This window comes from Salvelinus namaycush, chromosome 38 (genome assembly GCF_016432855.1).
Source record: "Salvelinus namaycush isolate Seneca chromosome 38, SaNama_1.0, whole genome shotgun sequence".
In the NCBI taxonomy this organism is placed as follows: domain Eukaryota; kingdom Metazoa; phylum Chordata; class Actinopteri; order Salmoniformes; family Salmonidae; genus Salvelinus; species Salvelinus namaycush.
Genome location: NC_052344.1, coordinates 17182416 through 17201024, shown reverse-complemented (window position 1 = coordinate 17201024; position 18609 = coordinate 17182416). Strand labels below are relative to the sequence as shown.

The 18609-nt window shown below is 44.1% G+C and overlaps 2 protein-coding genes across 9 annotated transcripts in view; one reads left to right on the top strand and one right to left on the bottom strand.

Annotated features, from left to right (window-relative positions):
• LOC120032136 (acyl-CoA synthetase short-chain family member 3, mitochondrial-like) overlaps window positions 1–8480 on the top strand; it is a 38228-nt gene extending 29748 nt beyond the window's left edge. For all 4 annotated transcript variants that reach the window (XM_038978089.1, XM_038978090.1, XM_038978092.1 and 1 more), the window contains 7 exons: window positions 410–505; window positions 3097–3160; window positions 5066–5147; window positions 6065–6187; window positions 7157–7256; window positions 7386–7561; window positions 7940–8480. In XM_038978089.1, the coding sequence (XP_038834017.1) occupies window positions 410–505; window positions 3097–3160; window positions 5066–5147; window positions 6065–6187; window positions 7157–7256; window positions 7386–7561; window positions 7940–8023 (725 nt within the window). In that variant the 3' untranslated portion in view covers window positions 8024–8480. The remainder of the gene's footprint in view (window positions 1–409; window positions 506–3096; window positions 3161–5065; window positions 5148–6064; window positions 6188–7156; window positions 7257–7385; window positions 7562–7939) is intronic.
• Window positions 8481–13650: 5170 nt separating this feature from the next.
• LOC120032155 (liprin-alpha-2-like) overlaps window positions 13651–18609 on the bottom strand; it is a 278259-nt gene continuing 273300 nt past the window's right edge. For 3 of the 5 annotated variants that reach the window (XM_038978122.1, XM_038978124.1, XM_038978125.1), the window contains 7 exons: window positions 17870–17905; window positions 17495–17670; window positions 17258–17355; window positions 16416–16591; window positions 15884–15965; window positions 15387–15533; window positions 13651–13709 (listed from right to left, as the gene is read on the bottom strand). In XM_038978122.1, the coding sequence (XP_038834050.1) occupies window positions 13651–13709; window positions 15387–15533; window positions 15884–15965; window positions 16416–16591; window positions 17258–17355; window positions 17495–17670; window positions 17870–17905 (774 nt within the window). Of the gene's footprint in view, window positions 13710–15386; window positions 15534–15883; window positions 15966–16415; window positions 16592–17257; window positions 17356–17494; window positions 17671–17854; window positions 17906–18609 lie in introns of all 5 variants that reach the window. The other 2 variants (XM_038978121.1, XM_038978123.1) reach the window with 1 other exon arrangement.

The following is an 18609-nucleotide window of genomic DNA, read 5'->3' as shown; positions in this document are numbered from 1 at the left end:
GGAGGTTTGTTGTGAGTCAGAGAGCCCATAGGAGCTGTCATAGTTCTGGTAATGTAGGTTAACTCTGCTCACAAAAAGAACACAGGGCTCAACCACAGCTTTGGATGACATGCTTGCCAATCACAAACCATTTTATTTCTAGTCATGCATGAAACTGACTTTTGTTCCACTCAAAAGTATGAATAATTTGTTCCCTTTTGCACATTCTGTAAAACTTTTTATGGTTGTGTGGGAAAAAGTTGAAATTCTGACGTTACATTGATCTTTGAGGACAACGCGCATGCATGCGTGCATGTTTCTATGTGTGTGTGTGTACGCACGTGTGATGAGTTGTGGCAGTAAAAGTGTAAAGTCTTAATGATCTCACCCTGTATGCCCTCTGTCCTCTTTCTCCCTCTCCTTTCATCAGAGAGTGGCTCAGCCATCACGTCCTCCTGTATTGGCCTGGGAAACTCCCTGTCTCCCCCTGCTGGTCAGGCTGGCAAACCCGTTCCAGGATACAATGGTGAGAACTAACCTGTCTGTTTTCATTAGAGCAGAACTATCCAGGGGCGTCATGCACCCCAAAAGTCTGAGGAGGCACAAAGTACGTGAGGATGGCTGGGGGGTGGTCCTGAGGGGTGCTAGGACCCCTATCCGGAAGTTGGAGAATTTAGCATTTTTCTAACACCTGAAACAGCTTTTTCCTGCAATCTAGCCATAATCGTTATGCTTAATTTTATGTAAAGTGTATATTTTTCCTGCATATCTAAGCAGAAAACCTCTTAAGCTGTCTGTATCCTCCTGACTGGTGGTTATTAAAAAAAAAAATCTAAATATGCTTATCTGCATCTCTGCTAAAATCTGGGTAAATGATTGAAAGGAATGTGAATCTTATTCAATAAAATAATAATGGCTTGTTTTTCTAAAGTCTACCAACCTTGCCAGCAGGCATACAGCTAAGGTACACTATATATACAAAAGTATGCGTACACCCCTTCAAATTAGTGGATTCAGCTTATTTCAGCCACACTCGTTGCTGCTAGGTGTATAAAATCGAGCACACAGCCGTGCAAACTCCACAGACAAACATTGGCAGTAGAATGGCCTTACCTGTGCCATTTTTTTTCTCTCCCCAATTTCCTAATATCCAATTGCGATCTTGTCTTATCGCTGCAACTCCCCAACGGGCTCAGGAGAGGCGAAGGTCAAGTAATGCGTTCCCCCGAAACATGACCCGCCAAACTGTGTTTCTTAACACCCACCCGCTTAACCCGGAAGCCAGCCGCACCAATGTGTCGGAGGAAACACTGTTCAACTGGCGACTGAAGTCAGCCTGCAGGCGCCCGGCCCGCCCTCAAGGAGTCGCTAGAGTGCGATGAGCCAAGTAAAGACCCCCGGTGAAACCCTCCCCTAACCCGGACAACACTGGGCCAATTGTGCGCCACCCTTATGGGACTCCCGATCACGGCCGGTTGTGACACAGCCTTGTGTCGAACCCGGGTCTGTAGTGACGCCTCAAGCAATGCAATGCAGTGTCTTAGACCGCTGCACCACTCGGGAGGCCTGAGCTCAGTGACTTTCAACGTGGCACCGTCATAGGATGCCACCTTTCTAACAAGTCACTTCGTCAAGTTTCTGCCCTGCTAGAGCTGCCCCGGTCAACTGTAAGTTATGTTATTGTGAAGTGGAAACGTCTAGGAGCAACAAACTTCAGCCCTGAAGTAGTATGCCACACAAGCTGACAGAACGGGACCGCCAAGTGCTGAGGCGCATAGCGCATAAGAATCATCGGTCCTCACTTGCAACACTCACTACCGAGTTCCAACCTGCCTCTGGAAGCAACGTCAGCACAATAACTGTTTGTTGGGAGCTTCATGAAATGGGTTTCCATGGCCGAGCAGCCACACACAAGCCTAAGATCACCATACGCAATGCCAAGCGTCGGGCTGGAGTGGTGTAAAGCTCGCCGCCATTGGACTCTTGGAAACGCGTTCTCTGGAGTGATGAATCGCGCTTGGCGGATGCCAGGAGAAATCTACCTACCCGAATGCATAGTGCAAACTGTAAAGTTTGATGGAGAAGGAATAATGGTCTGGGGCAGTTTTTCATGGTTCGGGCTAGGCCCCTTAGTTCCAGTGAAGGGAAATCTTAACGCTGTAGCATACAATGACATTCTAGACAATTCTGTGCTTCCAACTTTATAGCAACAGTTTGGGGAAGGCCCTCTCCTGTTTCAGCATGACAATGCCCCCGTGCACAAAGCGAAGTCCATACAGAAATGGTATGTCGAGATTGTTGTGGAAGAACTTGACTGTCCTGCACAGAGCCCTGACCTCAACCCCATCAAACACCTTTGAGATGAATTGGAACGCTGACTGCGAGCCCGGCCTACTCGCCCAACATCAGTGCCCGACCTCACTAATGTTCTTGTGGCTGAATTGAAGCAAGTTCCCACAGCAATGTTCCAACATCTAGTGGACAGCCTTCCCAGAAGAGTGGAGGCTGTTATAGCATATTAATGCCCATGATTTTGGAATGAGATGTTCGATGAGCAGATGTCCACATACTTGGTCATGTAGTGTTGATAGACAAACTAGCTAACTTGATTGATAGCCTGAAATGGCTTCTTAGTAGCTAGTTGGGAGATTGGGAACCTATCTAGGCTAGCTAAAGCCAACTTCATAACATTTCTAGGTGGCTAGTAGTATTCCAGAGAAACAACAACAAAACTTTTACAAAAACAAAATATGTATTTTTTTTAAACAGAACAAATATGAGGGGGCACGTGCCCCCTATGGGCATGACGCCTCTGAAACTATCCCAAATGTTCTGAAATGACTCAGTCAATTTACCTGACCAGTATGCAGAGAGAGACACTGCTTTTCAGGCTCTGTAACTGTAATCAGCAAAAAGGTATTAATGTCACACTGTAATTCTTTTAATATGGGCATGTGTGAGAGGAGTCCAGGCATATTTGCTTGGGGAAAGAAAAAACACACACCATCAATACAAAGGTTGAACTTCAGAGCAACCCACATTTCGACATCCCACATTGCCCACTGCTGAAATATAAGCCTTATAAATCAGATTTCTATGCACCTCTCTCTTCTCTAGTCACAGTGATCGACGATGATATGCAGGAGGTGACGCCAAGGACCCTGGGAAATATTGTGGTGAGGTAAGCCAGCCGTATGGTCATGGCCACACCTCTGTGAGCAGCTAAGTCATTCTGTTATACTGCCTCTGTCACCTGGAGTAGCAAACCTTTCTGTCTCTGCATCAAGGATAAACACACAGGGAGATAGACTCACACACACACACAGACTGTCACTTTTAGAAACTCGAGCACAGTAAAATAAGTCCTGTTTTATATCTGTTCAGATAGGAGGGTGGAATTGTTTTATGGAAATAATTTACTTTGAAACGATCATACAAAACATTTTTACATCACCCAGGGCTACATGCAGCACCACCGTCTCCATACAGACAGGTCTCCACTGTAGTAGCTCCCACAGAAGGACCTGAGAGAGAACGAGAGAGGTGTGTGTGTGTGTGTGTGTGTGTGTGTGTGTGTGTGTGTGTGTGTGTGTGTGTGTGTGTGTGTGTGTGTGTGTGTGTGTGTGTGTGTGTGTGTGTGTGTGTGTGTGTGTGTGTGTGTGTGTGTGTGTGTGTGTGTGTGTTGGGAGCTGATTGTGTGAGCCGGGTCACGGCGAGGGCACATCAGTCCTTCCTCCCCATTGTGCTCTTATCTGTGAGCCTGTTACCTGGAAATCACTCCCATCTTCCATTCGCCACCTCATTGTTATTGCTGCCACTGTTTCTGCACCAACAAGGTGGTTGGTTCTCATCAGAGAACAAATAGCCGCAACTCTTATAACCAACCCTTTTCTCTGTTTAAGAACTAACACCTTTAGCTCTGAGGTGAATTGATAATGGAGAATCTCTCTTCCAGAGTCAAGATGGGAGGATTCAAATGTCTTTTCTTATAGTGCATTGTGTAAATGAATCTTAGGCATTGTTATTTCCTTTGGGTGGCGAGGATCTCATGCGCTAAGAAAAAGCATTAGTGCCCTAATTGAATTTGTTTTGTTTTGTTGCTTCAAAGGCTGTTTTGTGTCTGTGTGTGGAAATGCATTCAAAAAAGGGTGACAGCCTCATTAAGATATAAATGCAGGCGGTTGAACCATGGAACATTATTAGGTCTTGGTTTGTTCATTTCCTCTCCGGGCTAGAGCAATACCAGGGGTGCCCTAGATCTGGCTGCAGTCAAAGACAGACAGGGAACGCTTCTATACTCTCACCAACAGTACAGACTTTAAAATAAAATCTATTCCAATTTTGTTCAAAGGTTATTTGTTCTTGATGCAACTACAGTACACAAACATGCTGCTTTGTAAACGGGTGTGATGCAGACAGGGCTTGAACTTGGATGACCCTCCTCAAGAACAGTTGGGGGTGATCGAGAAGGACCCTGGGTAAACAAAGGCTCAGATACTCAGTCACCCTATACCTGTGTGTGTGTTCACACGGAGGGTCAGGTCAGGCCCAGCAGACACTGGGCTCCATGTCTGAACCCACTAAAGGTGCAGTGTAATAGTATCCACTACCTCAGCCCCCCCAACTCTTTTATAAACCTTATAGACTGACAGGCTTATCTTTCTAATTTAGACACTTGCTAAACCCAAAGTATTATACGGTTTTAGAAATCCTAGAGTATCTTATCTCCCCATAGAAAAACAGTGCCTCAGACATCTTGATGGCAGTGGGTGGGGGTTTATTGTGATCATGGCTTCATGGGTAAGAGAAGACAACCCTAGACCTCTGACATTAAGATGATAAAGGAGCTGTTGTTTTGTAGCGTTTGTTATTAGCTAAAGGTGTTGTTGGACGTTATTTGTAGCATCACAGAGTACGGCTCTGTCTTCCCTCTGTGCCACTGTAATAGTCCTCACCGTGATTGGCCTGGGGATCCAGCTGTCCCACGGTGTCACCTCACTCACTCCTGCTGTCTGTTGCATGTCAGACACTAGTCTCTCTCTCTCTCTCACCCACACACCCACCCTCTGTCTCTCCTCTCCTCCAGGCTGCCACTACCACCAGGAGCAGCCTTATCTCTGTGGCAGAACCAGGAGCTTTTCAAGGAGCTCTACTTCACCAAGTTCCCTGTAGGTGATCTCACCTTAGGCTTTATTAATGTCTTAGCATCAGATAATAATTCACCACGTTACTGTGGTAGGTACTGTGAGAGAGAACGAGAGAGAGGTGTGTGTGTGTGTGTGTGTGTGTGTGTGTGTGTGTGTGTGTGTGTGTGTGTGTGTGTGTGTGGTGTGTTCACTGCTTTTGATTTGTCATATTCTAGATTTAAACTTTAATAACCATGTAAATCATGGGACAGGTACGTGGATGAATTTTTTGCTGGCCAGTGATACCATCTAGTGGTTCAAATGTACTGTATGATTATACACTGTGTGCACAAAACATTAGGAACACCTGCTCTTTCCATGACATAGACTGACCAGGTGAATCCAGGTGAAAGCTATGATCCCTTATTGATGTCACTAAAATCCACTTCAATCAGTGTAGATGAAGGGGAGGATCCAGATTAAATAATCATTTTTAAGCCTTGAGACAATTGAGACATGGATTGTGTATGTGTACCATTCAGAAGGTGAATGGGCAAGACAAAAGATTTCAGTGCCTTTGAACGGGGTATGGTAGTAGGTGCCAGGCACACCGGTTTGAGCGTGTCAAGAACTGCAATGCTGCTGGATTTTTCACGCTCAACAGTTTCCCGTTTGTATCAAGAATGGTCCACCACCCAAAGGACATCCAGCCAACTTGACACAACTGTGGGAAGCATTAGAGTCAACATGGGCCAGCATCCCTGTGGAACGCTTTTGACACCTTGTAGAGTCCATGCCCTGACGAATTTAGGCTGTTCTGAGGGCATCTCAATATTAGGAAAGTGTTCCCGATGTTTTGTACACTCAGTGTAGATAACAGAACAAAAACACTCAAAAGTGATCTACACTAGAGTGGTGATTTTATCTGAATGTCAGTCATTACCTGCTGTTTACCTTAGGGTTTCTATGACACCATGGACGCAGGCTACGTGGATGAGGAGGGTTTCCTGTACATCATGTCTCGCTCTGATGATGTCATCAACGTGGCGGGCCACAGGCTGTCGGCAGGGGCACTGGAAGAGGTATGAGCGGAGAGACTACTAGGTCCAGATTGCATGGATATGAATCTACCTGTTAACAGGTTATTCCCTTGTGTTTTGGTGTCTGTATCAGCCACACGGTAGAGATGCATAGCTAATGACTGGAGTAGAAATGTCATTAGGAAAAAAGGTTTCTCCATGTAACCTGACCAGAAATGTATTGTAACATCTCTGAGTGTTACCTAAACATCTTCAGACTGTTGCCATGGTTACTCCATGGATTTTCAGTCTGACCAAATTCACCCTAAAAAAGACTCAATAGTCTCTACAGGCCAGAATGTGGAATGAAATGCTATTTACAGTTATTTTACAGGTTGGTCATGCTGTTGGTCCTGTTGGAGGTGGAGGTAGGGTATCCACAGGAAAGTGTTGTTAACCCGGCGCCTTTAGGGTCTTTCGCTTGTATTTTCAATCTCATTTCCTCACAATCAGCTGAAAGTGTTTGGTCTGTGGTTCGGTTAGGCTCTGCCATATTGTGCAAGTGTTTGTGACGTGCGAATTGCATCAGTATTGAATAATAAAAACCAGAAGTTCAAACCGATATACAGACCACTACGAGTGAAGGTTGGGTTGATAACACTTCCCTGTCACAGGAGGTTGGTGGCACCTTAATTGGGGAGGATGGGCTTGAGGTAATGACTGGAGCGGATTTCGTGGCATGGTATAAAATACAACATACATGGTTTCCATGTGTTTGATGCCATTCCATTCACTCCGTTCCAGCCATTATTGTGATCCGTCCTCCCCTCAGCAGCCTCCACTGTTCCCTGTGGATATGTTGTATCAGATAACCTCCGACATAGGGACAAAACCGGCGGACAACAGATAAAATAAGTTAAAATGAAGTTTGTTCAACATTCTGACTTGTAATGGGACTGTTCAGGAATGCTGAGCCTACAAGTGTGTAAGTATTTCACTCTCAGATTCTAAAAGAGCCTTTGTGTGTTCCAGTCTGTCCTGCTGCATCCCGGGGTGGTGGACTGTGCTGTGGTGGGTCTGGAGGACTCCCTGAAGGGTCACGTCCCCCTGGCTCTGTGTGTTCTCAGAAACGGTAAGAGACACAGTGACCCAGAGAGATACAGGATAAAGGTCCATTTAATAGAGCAATTTGGGGATCCAACATTCCTGTGACTGTGGGGTTATAGAAAGTCAAACACCTGTTTGTGTGGGTCTGTCTCAGACCTAAAGAAGAGCCAAGGAGACGTGGTGAAGGAGATGGTGAGCCTGGTCAGAGAGACCATCGGGCCCGTGGCTGCTTTCAGGAAGGTGGTGATTGTCAGAGGTCTCCCAAAGACCCGCTCTGGGAAGATCCCCCGCTCCTCCCTGGCTAACCTGGTCAACGGGAAGCCATACACGGTAACTTACCACACATTCACCCACCATGTCAATACTGTACATGGATTGAAGCCAACAACAATTTTTTTGTAGCATATTAGAATCTGAGGTATTCAGGCACACTTTGAGGAATGGCTGCATATTAATAATATTTTTTAAGGTTCTGGAAGACAGAGGCAATTATTCACCAATAATAGCACTGGATTATTATTCCTGTACAGCTGCCAATTATCTGGTGAGCCGGTGTTGGATCAATTTAATTCATACCGACAAATTGAATAAAAGTTTGAGGATTATATGAAAGATGAAATTCACTCACGATGTAATAAGATTTAAACAGAAATGGAAAGAAAATATTGCTACTACTAGTAGTACGGAAGACTGTGTCTGTCTCCACAGATATCCCCTACCATTGAGGACCCAGATGTGTACAAGGATATTGAGAAGATGGTGAAACAGGAGCTGAGGCCCGCTGGACAGTGACTCTCTAACCCTCCAACTAGGTTGCAGACATTGCAGAGTCTATAATGAAGGGTGGACTAGAACTGTTCCTCTGATTAGACAGAAAACAGGCAGGTTGCAAGAGCTGTATGTACTTTAGCCAACTCCTCTGACTTTTGTTGGCGTGACAACGAACATGGCACAACAGGAGTTGACTATGGCACAAGCAGATTTGCAAACCGGTCACAGTGTATCTTCACTATTCCACTGAAGACACTCCCAATTGTAGACTTAACAGTTACGCCGTCTAACATTACCCAAAGGGAACAGTCATTCTGAGAGATGGGTGTCACTACCTCTGTGTGGGGGTGACATTGAATAACCAGGACAAGAAATGACATGAAATAACTTGGTGGTAGACCTTGAACAGTGGTTAACAATATTGTGAACATTTGCAGTATATTTACTACTGTGAAATAAAATGTTTAAAAAAAACTTGGTATAGCTACAGTATACTTTCAATTATCTGAGTAAGGCCTAGATTCAATCAGATCAAGTGTTAACCGGCGATAGCCGACACCTGCATAACTGGTTTGGAGGTGTCGGAGGTGTAACTGCATTGGAGTCAAATTGGTGAGAAGCTGCTCTTGATCATTGTCACAAAGCCACACCCATTGGTGTTAGAAGTTCAGAAGGAGAAAGTAGGCTATATAGAAATACTGACGCTCAAATTGAAAATCATTCAACTAAAATAATGAGGATTTCTATCAGCCTAATCAAGGTGTAGATTACATCTCACATTCCAGTGTTCGAACTTGTAAACAAGGCTGCATGGTATTTCTCTTAATGCGACTTCGTGCAGTCAATGGCAATGTCCACTTTAGGTATAACGCCAGGAGCTGCTTGTGCATTTAACAGCTCTAACTCAGTTTCACCCCTGACTCCACCAAAACAACCGCTATGCAGTTTAAAGCCTGTTTGTCATATCCTCATGGTGTTACCAGTAATGGGTACCAATATCAAAGATAGTACATGATGAAGATAGGCAGAAACTCCCTCTCCAATAGAAATCCCAGATCACACTTTGTAGCCGATCTCATCTGGTCTAACGGTCGTGTCGCGCCGAACTGCACATGTGCAGGCGTCAAATCAAAGGCAGTAGAGGTCTTCAAGAAATGGGCCTGGGGCTTTCCCACCTAGACCTGATATGCATAAATAATACAATTATAGAGACCGTTACAAACGGACCCGAGGACAACTAGATCCGTTGCATATAGACCTGGTCGGATCCAGACCCGATCCGAGTGAGGGAAGCAGCAGAAGTCATTTACTTTATTAACATGAGCTGATAAAGTGTGAGAGGAGGGAGAGAGGTGCCACTCTAGCATGCGGGGGAGGGGCTGTAATGTGAGCGAGTGACACTGGGAGGAGGGAGGGAGAGACTATACAAATTGATGGAAGGTGGTGTTGGGGGAAAAACATACAACATTATAAAATCCATGTACACAAACGACAGTCGTGTTCGAAACTGTTATACAGTTTCCCGCTGTCTCTAATGCACCAGTCGTGTTCGGATCTGTACAGGCCCTTCTGGACAAGTCAGGTAAAATTACACATACCCAAGACCCATGGCAATCATATCAGATCCTTCCCAGACACGTGACATTATTTCGAATTCTGGATCCAGACACTCAGGTCCCGGATCGGGTCTCGGTACTGTGATTCGGGTACGGGTGGATCCGTGGACCTCTAAAAGGCAGTCCTCCGATATAAAGTTGTTTTAGATTAAAATGAAAACATGTCAGTTTGTCACTTTCATGAGGTTGTAATAATGACAGTTTCAGCTACTTAAGACATTGTCTCGAATCTAGGTTTTGCTTTTAGATTTCGAGAAAACAACTAAGGACGCATTTTTCACTTCTCCCATTGACTTCTCAAACCCAGGTCTGGTCTGCCGAGTTTGTTTCGCAAGCATTCCCAGAAGACTCACGATGTTACGCCTCTGGGTTTAGAAACTCTGTGCCAATATTGTTCAAACAGCCATCATGCATTGTGTTAATTATTTAAAGAAGCGACATCTCCATTGGCAAAAAAAAGTTTAAGGGTGGGTCTCACAGAATCTCAGTTGAAAGTGATTTTAAAGGTCCAATGCAGCCTTTTTAAAAGTTAAGTGCCTTACTGTGATTCTTCTCAATTAAAATGGTTAAAAATAAACACATAGCTTCTTAGCAAAGAGACTGTCTGGGAGTGGTCTGAGTGAGGGGCCTAACTGGACAGGCCTAATAGGAGGGATATATTTATGTAACCTGAAAACTTGCAGGTTATTGGCAGAGAGGTTTGAAACTCTCTTTATTGGTCTATTGAAGGCCCAGTGCAGTCAAACTGATTTTCCTGTGTTTAATATTTCCACACTATGAGGTTGGAATAATATTGTGAAAATGATAATGCCCTTTTAGTGTAAGAGCTGTTTGAAAAGACCACCTGAAATGTCATCCTGTTTTGGTGGGATGGAGTTTTGGCCTGCCCGGCAGTAAATTAGTTTATAGATCAATAAGAGAGTTCCAAACCTCTGCCAATAACAGCAATTTCCCATTCCCACTCAGGCCACTCCCAGACAGTCCTAGCAAAAGTCTTGCTTGAGAAATAGCTTTTTGCAAAGGTATTTCTGTTTCTCTTTGATTGAAAACAATTACAGTAAGGTACTTAATTGTTAACCAGAAATTATTTGATATTGAGATTTTAAAAAAGGCTGCATTTGACCTGTAAGCAATTTGGGTCCAGGAAAACATCTGAGCCCTGGGTGTATTCGGGTACATTAAACACTGAATATTGTAGTTAGAAATAGACTGAATAGAGCTGACACGATTCCCTATTCCATCTGATAGACAATCATTTTTGTTCTACACAATAGATTTCTATCTGAACATTCTGTTACGTTATGTCCTCCTGAACAGGCCCCTGCAGTCGCTGGAAGGGTCTCCCACCTCATAACTTAGCTTCAGTTTGGGTTCCATCCTCATGCTGCCAACATTTTAACACTATTAATGAAGCTTACTTTATACCTACTTACAGACTTCAACAAACTCCAACCGTACAAATCAAAATCCCTTCATATTACTATGATGACATAACCATTTAGCAGTCAACGGAATATCGCTTAAAGCACTAATGATGCCAGAACTGAGCTCTGGAGTGGATATTCCACATCCTGCATCTATCATCCAATCTACCTTGTTGATCCATTGATATGTCAATGTGTGTTTTGTCATATATTATATATCTTTTTTTAAATATATATTTTTAAATCCCAGCCCCTGTCCCCGGTAGGCCATCATTGTAAATAAGAATTTGTTCTTAACGGACTTGCCTAGTTAAATAAAATAATTGTCATGTTTAGTTTATATCTTATAGTTTAATATGATGAATGAACTCTTCATACTAGAGCTCTGAAATGAAGCAATGAGTGAAAAATAGTCAGTTCAACAGCTACTTACTTCACTGACAGTTTTTATTTTATTGGCAATGAAAATTTGTTTGATCAACACTTAGTTTTGACCAAAATACAATTAGCAATGAATAAAAAATGGACACAAAATAAAATGATTCTTTGTTTGTGCAAATCGAGGATGTAAAAATCAACAAAAAAGTCAAACTTGATCAAGTACTCCAGCAGAAATAACTCAAAGACAGGTAGGAGGGCTGTATAATAGGTTTCCCTGGCAACTCAGACAAAAACAAAGAGTTAACAGTTACACCAATGTCACAGCAAGCAACAGGTTTGTCATTAAAATTCACCTCACTTCGACATGTTCATATACACTCTACGCACACTGAGTTAAGCAGTCTGTCTTTCAGTTATTTCTCAGCGATGCTGAGTCAGACCTCACGACAAAATAAAAAAAGTCCAGCTTGAGTTTCTTCATGTAGGGGTTTATGGTCAAGGTACTGTAGGTGAGTGAGATCATCTGATGAAGAGTGTTCCTGTTGTTAGTTCATCTCTGAGCTCAGTAGCTACAGAGGAGTCTATCTTTTAGTCTGTGGCTGTAGTCCACAGTTTCTGTGGTTGTATCAAAGTGCTTGTCACATCATCAGTAGATGTCACAGTGCGTTTCTGTGTCCTCCTCCCAGAATGCTTTGCTATGAGATGGGCTCCGTCATGATTGTGAGGTGTTGGGCTGTGGCTGGTGACTCAGATACATGGGGCTGTACACTCCACTAGAGGGCAGGCTTTACCAGCTGGGGGGGGGGGGGTCACGTGGCGTCCAGATGGACAGTCTCTCCAAGGTGAAAACACAGTTTATCTGCACAATGGAAAATAACTATGTACAAAATGGTCTCTCAGGGAATGATGGAGAAATGTTCAAAGAGCAGCATAGTTTAACCAAGGTCATGGACTTGAAATGGGAAGGGGGGGTTTATTTGCACAAACTCTGAATATCTTTTCTTTTTTGTAATATAGATGTGTATATATTTATATATATATGTATATATAAAAAAACTCATATTTATATTAATTTACAGATAACCTACACATCTCCTGGTAGAAGAAATACACAGTACATTATGCTTCAACAAGTTATTGTACATGTAAAAGGTAGAAACGGTGACAACAGGACAGACAGAAGGAAAGTAGCACCGGTAGCTGCTGCCCAGGTTTCAGGGGGCCTTGACTTGTAAGTGCAGAGGGGGGCGGCTTGGCAGGAGGCACCCCTCGCTGCCCCCCCCCCTCTCTTTTTGGTGGGTGGGTGGGTAGGGGGGTGCTTCTTGGCAGTGCGTCTCGTCAGAATGTTTGTTCCAGGCAGGAGGACCCGTCCAGCAGCTCCAAGGTACAGTAAGACCTTCTCTACATACAGTATCTGGACCTGAAAGAGAGGAGGTATGGTTTAATTACACTGCGAAGCTTTATCCACAATGACAGTGCAGTTGTCATAAACATGGATTTGATCACATGGGAATTACTGTTGACATTACTAATTGTGTAACATCATCTCATTTGAGACGTAGCTGCCATATATCTCTCTACCTTGGCATTCAGGGGTATTCATGTATTTATTAGGGATCCCCATTAGTTCCTGCCAAGGCAGCAGCTACTCTGCCTGGGGTCCAAACACATTAAGGCACTTACATCACACATGAAAAAAAGATAAAACAGTACATCATATAACAGTATTACACCACTACATATCTACAATACAACATGTATATTACCGCTATACTACCTGTGTGTGTCTCTTCACAGTCCCAGCTGTTCCATAAGGTGTATTTTTATCTGTTTAAAAAAGAATCTGATTCTACTGCTTGCATCAGTTACCTGATGTGGAATACAGCTCCATGTGTACTGTGGCTGTAGTTGTCTGTGCTGGACAGAGATTAAAGGAGGGACAACAGAGTGAGGCCGCCTCATGCTGCTGCCTTTGACTCCTATCATCTGATCATGAATGTCTGCACTAGAGCAGGGACTCTCCTCTCCAAGCAAACATGGTTATCTGTAAAGACAAGTTACCCTCTCACCCCGTTCCAATTTCTCACAGTCATTTGCTCTCACTGAGCAGAACGACAGATGTAAGAGAGAGGGAGAGTTTGTGTGTGAGCATGTGTGTATGCGCAACTTATAGCTTGTACAGGGATAATGTGTGTGACTTACAGCTTACAGTCTCTCTTCTCCTCCCTCAGCAGGAGTAGGTCCTCACTGTAGAGCTGTCCAGACGCTGCACTGCTAAGGGGCCAACTGTAGGGGGAGACAGAGACCCGTCAGTTAGTCACTTAGCTTCAACACCCAGAGTGGGCCCAGGGTCAGTAGATAATGCTATCCAACTTACTTTATGCCCATAACAATTGACACAGGATCAGCTCCCATTGTCCACTGTGAGAGGGACAAACAAATGAGAGAGACAAACAAAACGGACTCTAAACCAGTTGATAAGGGCTAGGAGTACAGTAGACCATACTGTGGATACAACACACTGCACACACACGCACCACACACGGGAACGAGGTTAGTCAAAATGTCAGCTAGCAAAGCCAAGGCACATTGCATCGCACACTCAGAGGAGGAGTGCACGTGGCCATTTTGAGTGAATCACACCTCGTACAGGAACAAGTCTGTTAATGTCATCACCACCACAGACCAGGGACCACAGATAGAGGCAGATACAGGAAGGCAGCTCGATTACACTGGGGACAAAGTGTTAGAGAAGAACTCTGGTCAAAACCTGCAATCGGATGTCAGCGATAGACTCACTTGTATCAGAAGTTGCGTCCAAAATTCCGGAGTGAGTTCTGGCACAATGCGGCCTGCTGTACTACAGTCCAGCTGTAACTCACTGGGCCACAATCACAGACGCAAGTTTCAATACATCTCTCATCCCCTTGAAAACGTGAAGATTTTGACCAGCGTCCTCTTTTAACAACAGGGCGAGGAGCGACACAAACCGGCAACTGTAAAACATCCATCTTATCCATCATAAACCTTTATGATTATTTTATGTAAACCTCCTTTTACAGGGCAACTAAAATAGCTTAACTTCCATAGAACTAACATAGCTCAACTAACATAGAACTAACATAGCTCAACTAACATAGAACTAACATAGCTCAACTAACATAGAACTAACATAGCTCAACCTACATATGTATAGGGAATTCATTGCTTTAACTTCAAGGGTGCAGCAGCAGAGGCTGCAACTAACAACTACTGTGCTAATAACAGCAACCTGAGTAACAATTACTTGACACACAATATGTCTACTATAACAAACTGACAACCTTGACAAACAAATGGCCACCCTTGTAGTTGGTATCAAGGGCAGAACGAAACAGAGGAACAGAGCAGTAGAGGTAGAGAGAGAAGACAGTTGGAGAAGAGAGGAGGTACAGTAGGGTGGACAGCAGGAACCGGGGAGTTTTGGGGGGCGTAAAGGCACACAGGCCAACAGCAGGCCACATGGTATAGCGCCAGTATATCTGACCTTGAAACCAGTCCAAATACATGTCGTCAGGACTGTCATCCAGCGCCTCATAGAGCACTGCACACAGAGCAGCAGTCCCAGAGCAGAGAAAATACAGGTATAGTCAGCAACATGCTCCATCCATACACCGATAGACGAGAGAGAGTGTGATGGGGAGAGAGCTCCAAGTAAAGAGAGGGGCAAGAGGACCCCCCCCCCCCCCCCCAAACTCTAACACAGAAATGAAATGCACCCAGGTACAATCTTAATCAAATACATTTTGTGGCAGCTAGCCATTTTTATAAGTGTTTGATGAGTGCAATTTTACCATCCAATTTGGCATTTTTAGCAATTTACATTCATCCATGCTAAGTGCCCTAAACTGGAGGCGCTAGTTTAATTGTTAGATCTACTTTGTGGGGGTCTTGGCCATGCAGGGGGTCTGTGGGGGAGCTCACCTTCGGGGGGTAGCCTACGGGAGTGTGAGCCGGTGGTGACGCGGAAGCCAGCGGGGAGGGTCTCTGCCGAGCCGGGCATCATACTGATCCCGTGGACGTCCCTCGGGGGGAACTGCCTCCTCCACGATGGCCCCCGGAGGTCATTATCTTCATACTGACGGACAGATCCACAGACAGAGACAGGGACAGGTTAGGGATTGAGTGTAGAGATAAGCTGGTCTGAGAACAGCTTGTGTCTGCATATACAGTAGTGTTTATAGTAGCTAACAAATATGACTAATTTCCCAAGACCTTATATTTATGTTTATAACTCAAACCAACTCTAAGACAATATGAGAAACAAATGAGTGATGGGTGGATCGGGTGGGAAGTGGAAACTGAGGACAGGTCTGAGATGGTGGAAAACAGAGTAATGATTGACAACAAACCCAGGTGTGTGTGTCTGTCTGCCATGGCCCATCACCCATGGTAACAGCGGGGCTAGCTGTCCGGGTGACAGGAGTCACTCACCTCGTCCAGTCGTCTCTCAGTGCCCAGGGCTAGCAGGTTATTATATTCCCTCTCTAGAATCTGACGTGCCTGGGGAGAGGAAGGGGAAATAGGTCTTATTAGGTACATTTGAAATGGAAGTTGTAGGTCTCTTTATTTGGGGCTCCAGATGCTTTCAGTCATTTTGATACCAAGCTAGCATGACTAAACAGCTCTCTGTTTACCTACTGGTCTGGCACTCAGGGTATTATTAGACCTGTTTGAGATATAAAGACTGAGAAATGAAAAGATGTTTGAAGTGTACCTCTAATGACGATCATCTAAATCATTTATTCTGTCGTGAAAATCAAAAAAATTAAAAACACTGTTTAATTTAACATCATAATTCACTTGCTTTTAGTTCTGAGAGACAAGACTACGGACTCTTGGAATGAAGACGTTAATGTCTTCCTCTTATGGTGTGGTTGTGCTAGTATATTATGCATCGCCCTCTTGTGGCGTAACTATGCTATAGCGTGATGGGGGGCAGAGGGATCTGACCTGAGTGCTTTGGTTGGGGATCTGGATGAGCAGCGCCAGGCTGGTGTGGTCAAAGTTGTCGTCGAGGGCGACCAGGGCCCCGTGCACGCCGCTCTCCAGCAGGATGTTGGCATAGTCCTTTAGACCGATGCTCTGGACCCAGCGAATCACCCGCTCGTTGCTCCACACCAGCACGTCTGGGGCACACAGACATGGTATCACAGTAAACACAACATGGGTGTTCGGCCACAGACACAACATTTTTCAATGTCTGGTTACATGATGAAGAAAACCTCTGGGCTCTGCTAGATTGGTCCTTACTGACCATCACCTCCTAGCTCTATGACAGGTAGACACTGCTTGGCTATATTTCACAATAGAATGCAATACATACCGTAAACTAAGTGCGCTTCCACAAGTATTATTTGCCTTAGCAGATTACTAACGAGATTGTAATTAGACACTACTAGATATATTTTAGCTTAAAGGTCTTCATTATCGTTCCTTGAGCAGTCTTTAAAGAAAAAAGTCCACCCAAAAATAATATTTTGGTATTTGTTTCATTAGTCCATTGTTGATATAGACCCAAAATGTTATGCTTGTCCCTAATCAAGTTTTCAAGATACTGTGTATAACTTTAAAAACACAGAAATCATCCCCATATGATGGATTTTGCATCATATGATCCTGCGTTTTGCAGGATGATACTAAATGCATAATACAGTGATGATTTCTGTGTTTTGAAAGTTACGTATCTTGAAAACTTGATTGCTGACAACAAAACATTTTGCAACTATATCAACAATGGACTAATGAAACAAATACCAAAAGACAGTTTTTGGGTGGAATTTTCCTTTAAGTACCTCTCATTTCATGCTGGCTGTGCTCTCTGCGTCTCTCCAGCTCTTTCCTGTCATAGTTGAGCTTCTTCAGACCCATGATACCATACTGCAAACTCGTCCTACAGACATGGGAACATTAGAAAAGCCATTTTTAGAAAGACAGACACAATAATATTTTGTGCTTATTACCACAAAATGAGCCTAAACACTAAACTTTCAGATCAAATCCTACATCATGCAGGAGGAGGGCAGGTGTACCTGTGAAAGCTGTCCACCATTTTGAGATGCACCCGGAGGTCCTTCTTGGTGAGGTGGTCCAGCATGCGGGCGTCCACCAGACACTCCATGAAGTAGCTGCGGTACTGAGGTAGTCCTAGACTGGGCAACCACTCATTCCCTATCCACTCATGGTTCATGTCACCATACGCTAGAGTCTGACAATAATGACAAGGAAACAATTAAGTACTGTAAACCATTGTTAATCTGTAAATGATTTTGATGAAGTTTAAAAGTAGCCACAAAGACAACTCTGGTATGTGCCTAGTTAAATAAAAATAAAAAATAAACTAGAGTAACTCTAAGTAATCTACAATTCTACTGTTGAAATCCATGAGAGACCGAAAAATCCTTTACCTGCGCCCAGCTCCCCTCCTCGGACTCCCCAGACCTCTGTCATTGGTCAGGCATGGAAAAGAAACAGTAGCAATATGCATGAGAACATAATAGCAACAGGTCACTGGACTTCATCTACAGTCCAATAGTCTCTACTCTAGCATCAGAGGCTGTTGACTTGCTCAAGTCAGAGCAAAGGCCTCAGAACGTACAGAAAAGTTCTCCCTCGCATAAATTCCCCTAACAAACTATTCCAATCTAAAAGTAGAGCTCCATCTAAATATGTATGAAAAATCACTATTCGAGGGAGAGAAAGTGGCCTGTGGGATTTATCTGCAATCTGAGAAGGGAGAATGATTTCCCCTCTTTAGCGTGTGAACTGAACTGGCCCCATGGGATAGTAACACAGTTATCCCTTTAGTCCTGGCCTGGGCTGAGCTGCTGCCAGATTACATTTGATTTGGAGACGGGCGCTGATGCCACATTAGGCCAATCTAGCTTGCACAAAACGGCTGGCACAAATGAGAGCCTTTTTCCCCGTGGTTCGCCCTCCGTACAATGGTACTGAGTTGGCTATTAGCCTCATTGTGCCTGACATGCAGGCTGTATTAGAGGCAGGGAGAACAGTGGAACAAAGAATAACCTTTATGTTCAAGCTCAAAGAGATCCATTATTACATGTACAGTATAGTACATAGCTGTCTGTGTCCTAGGGATTGACATGACTGACACCTGCAGTGACTAATAATCCTGCAAGCTTCA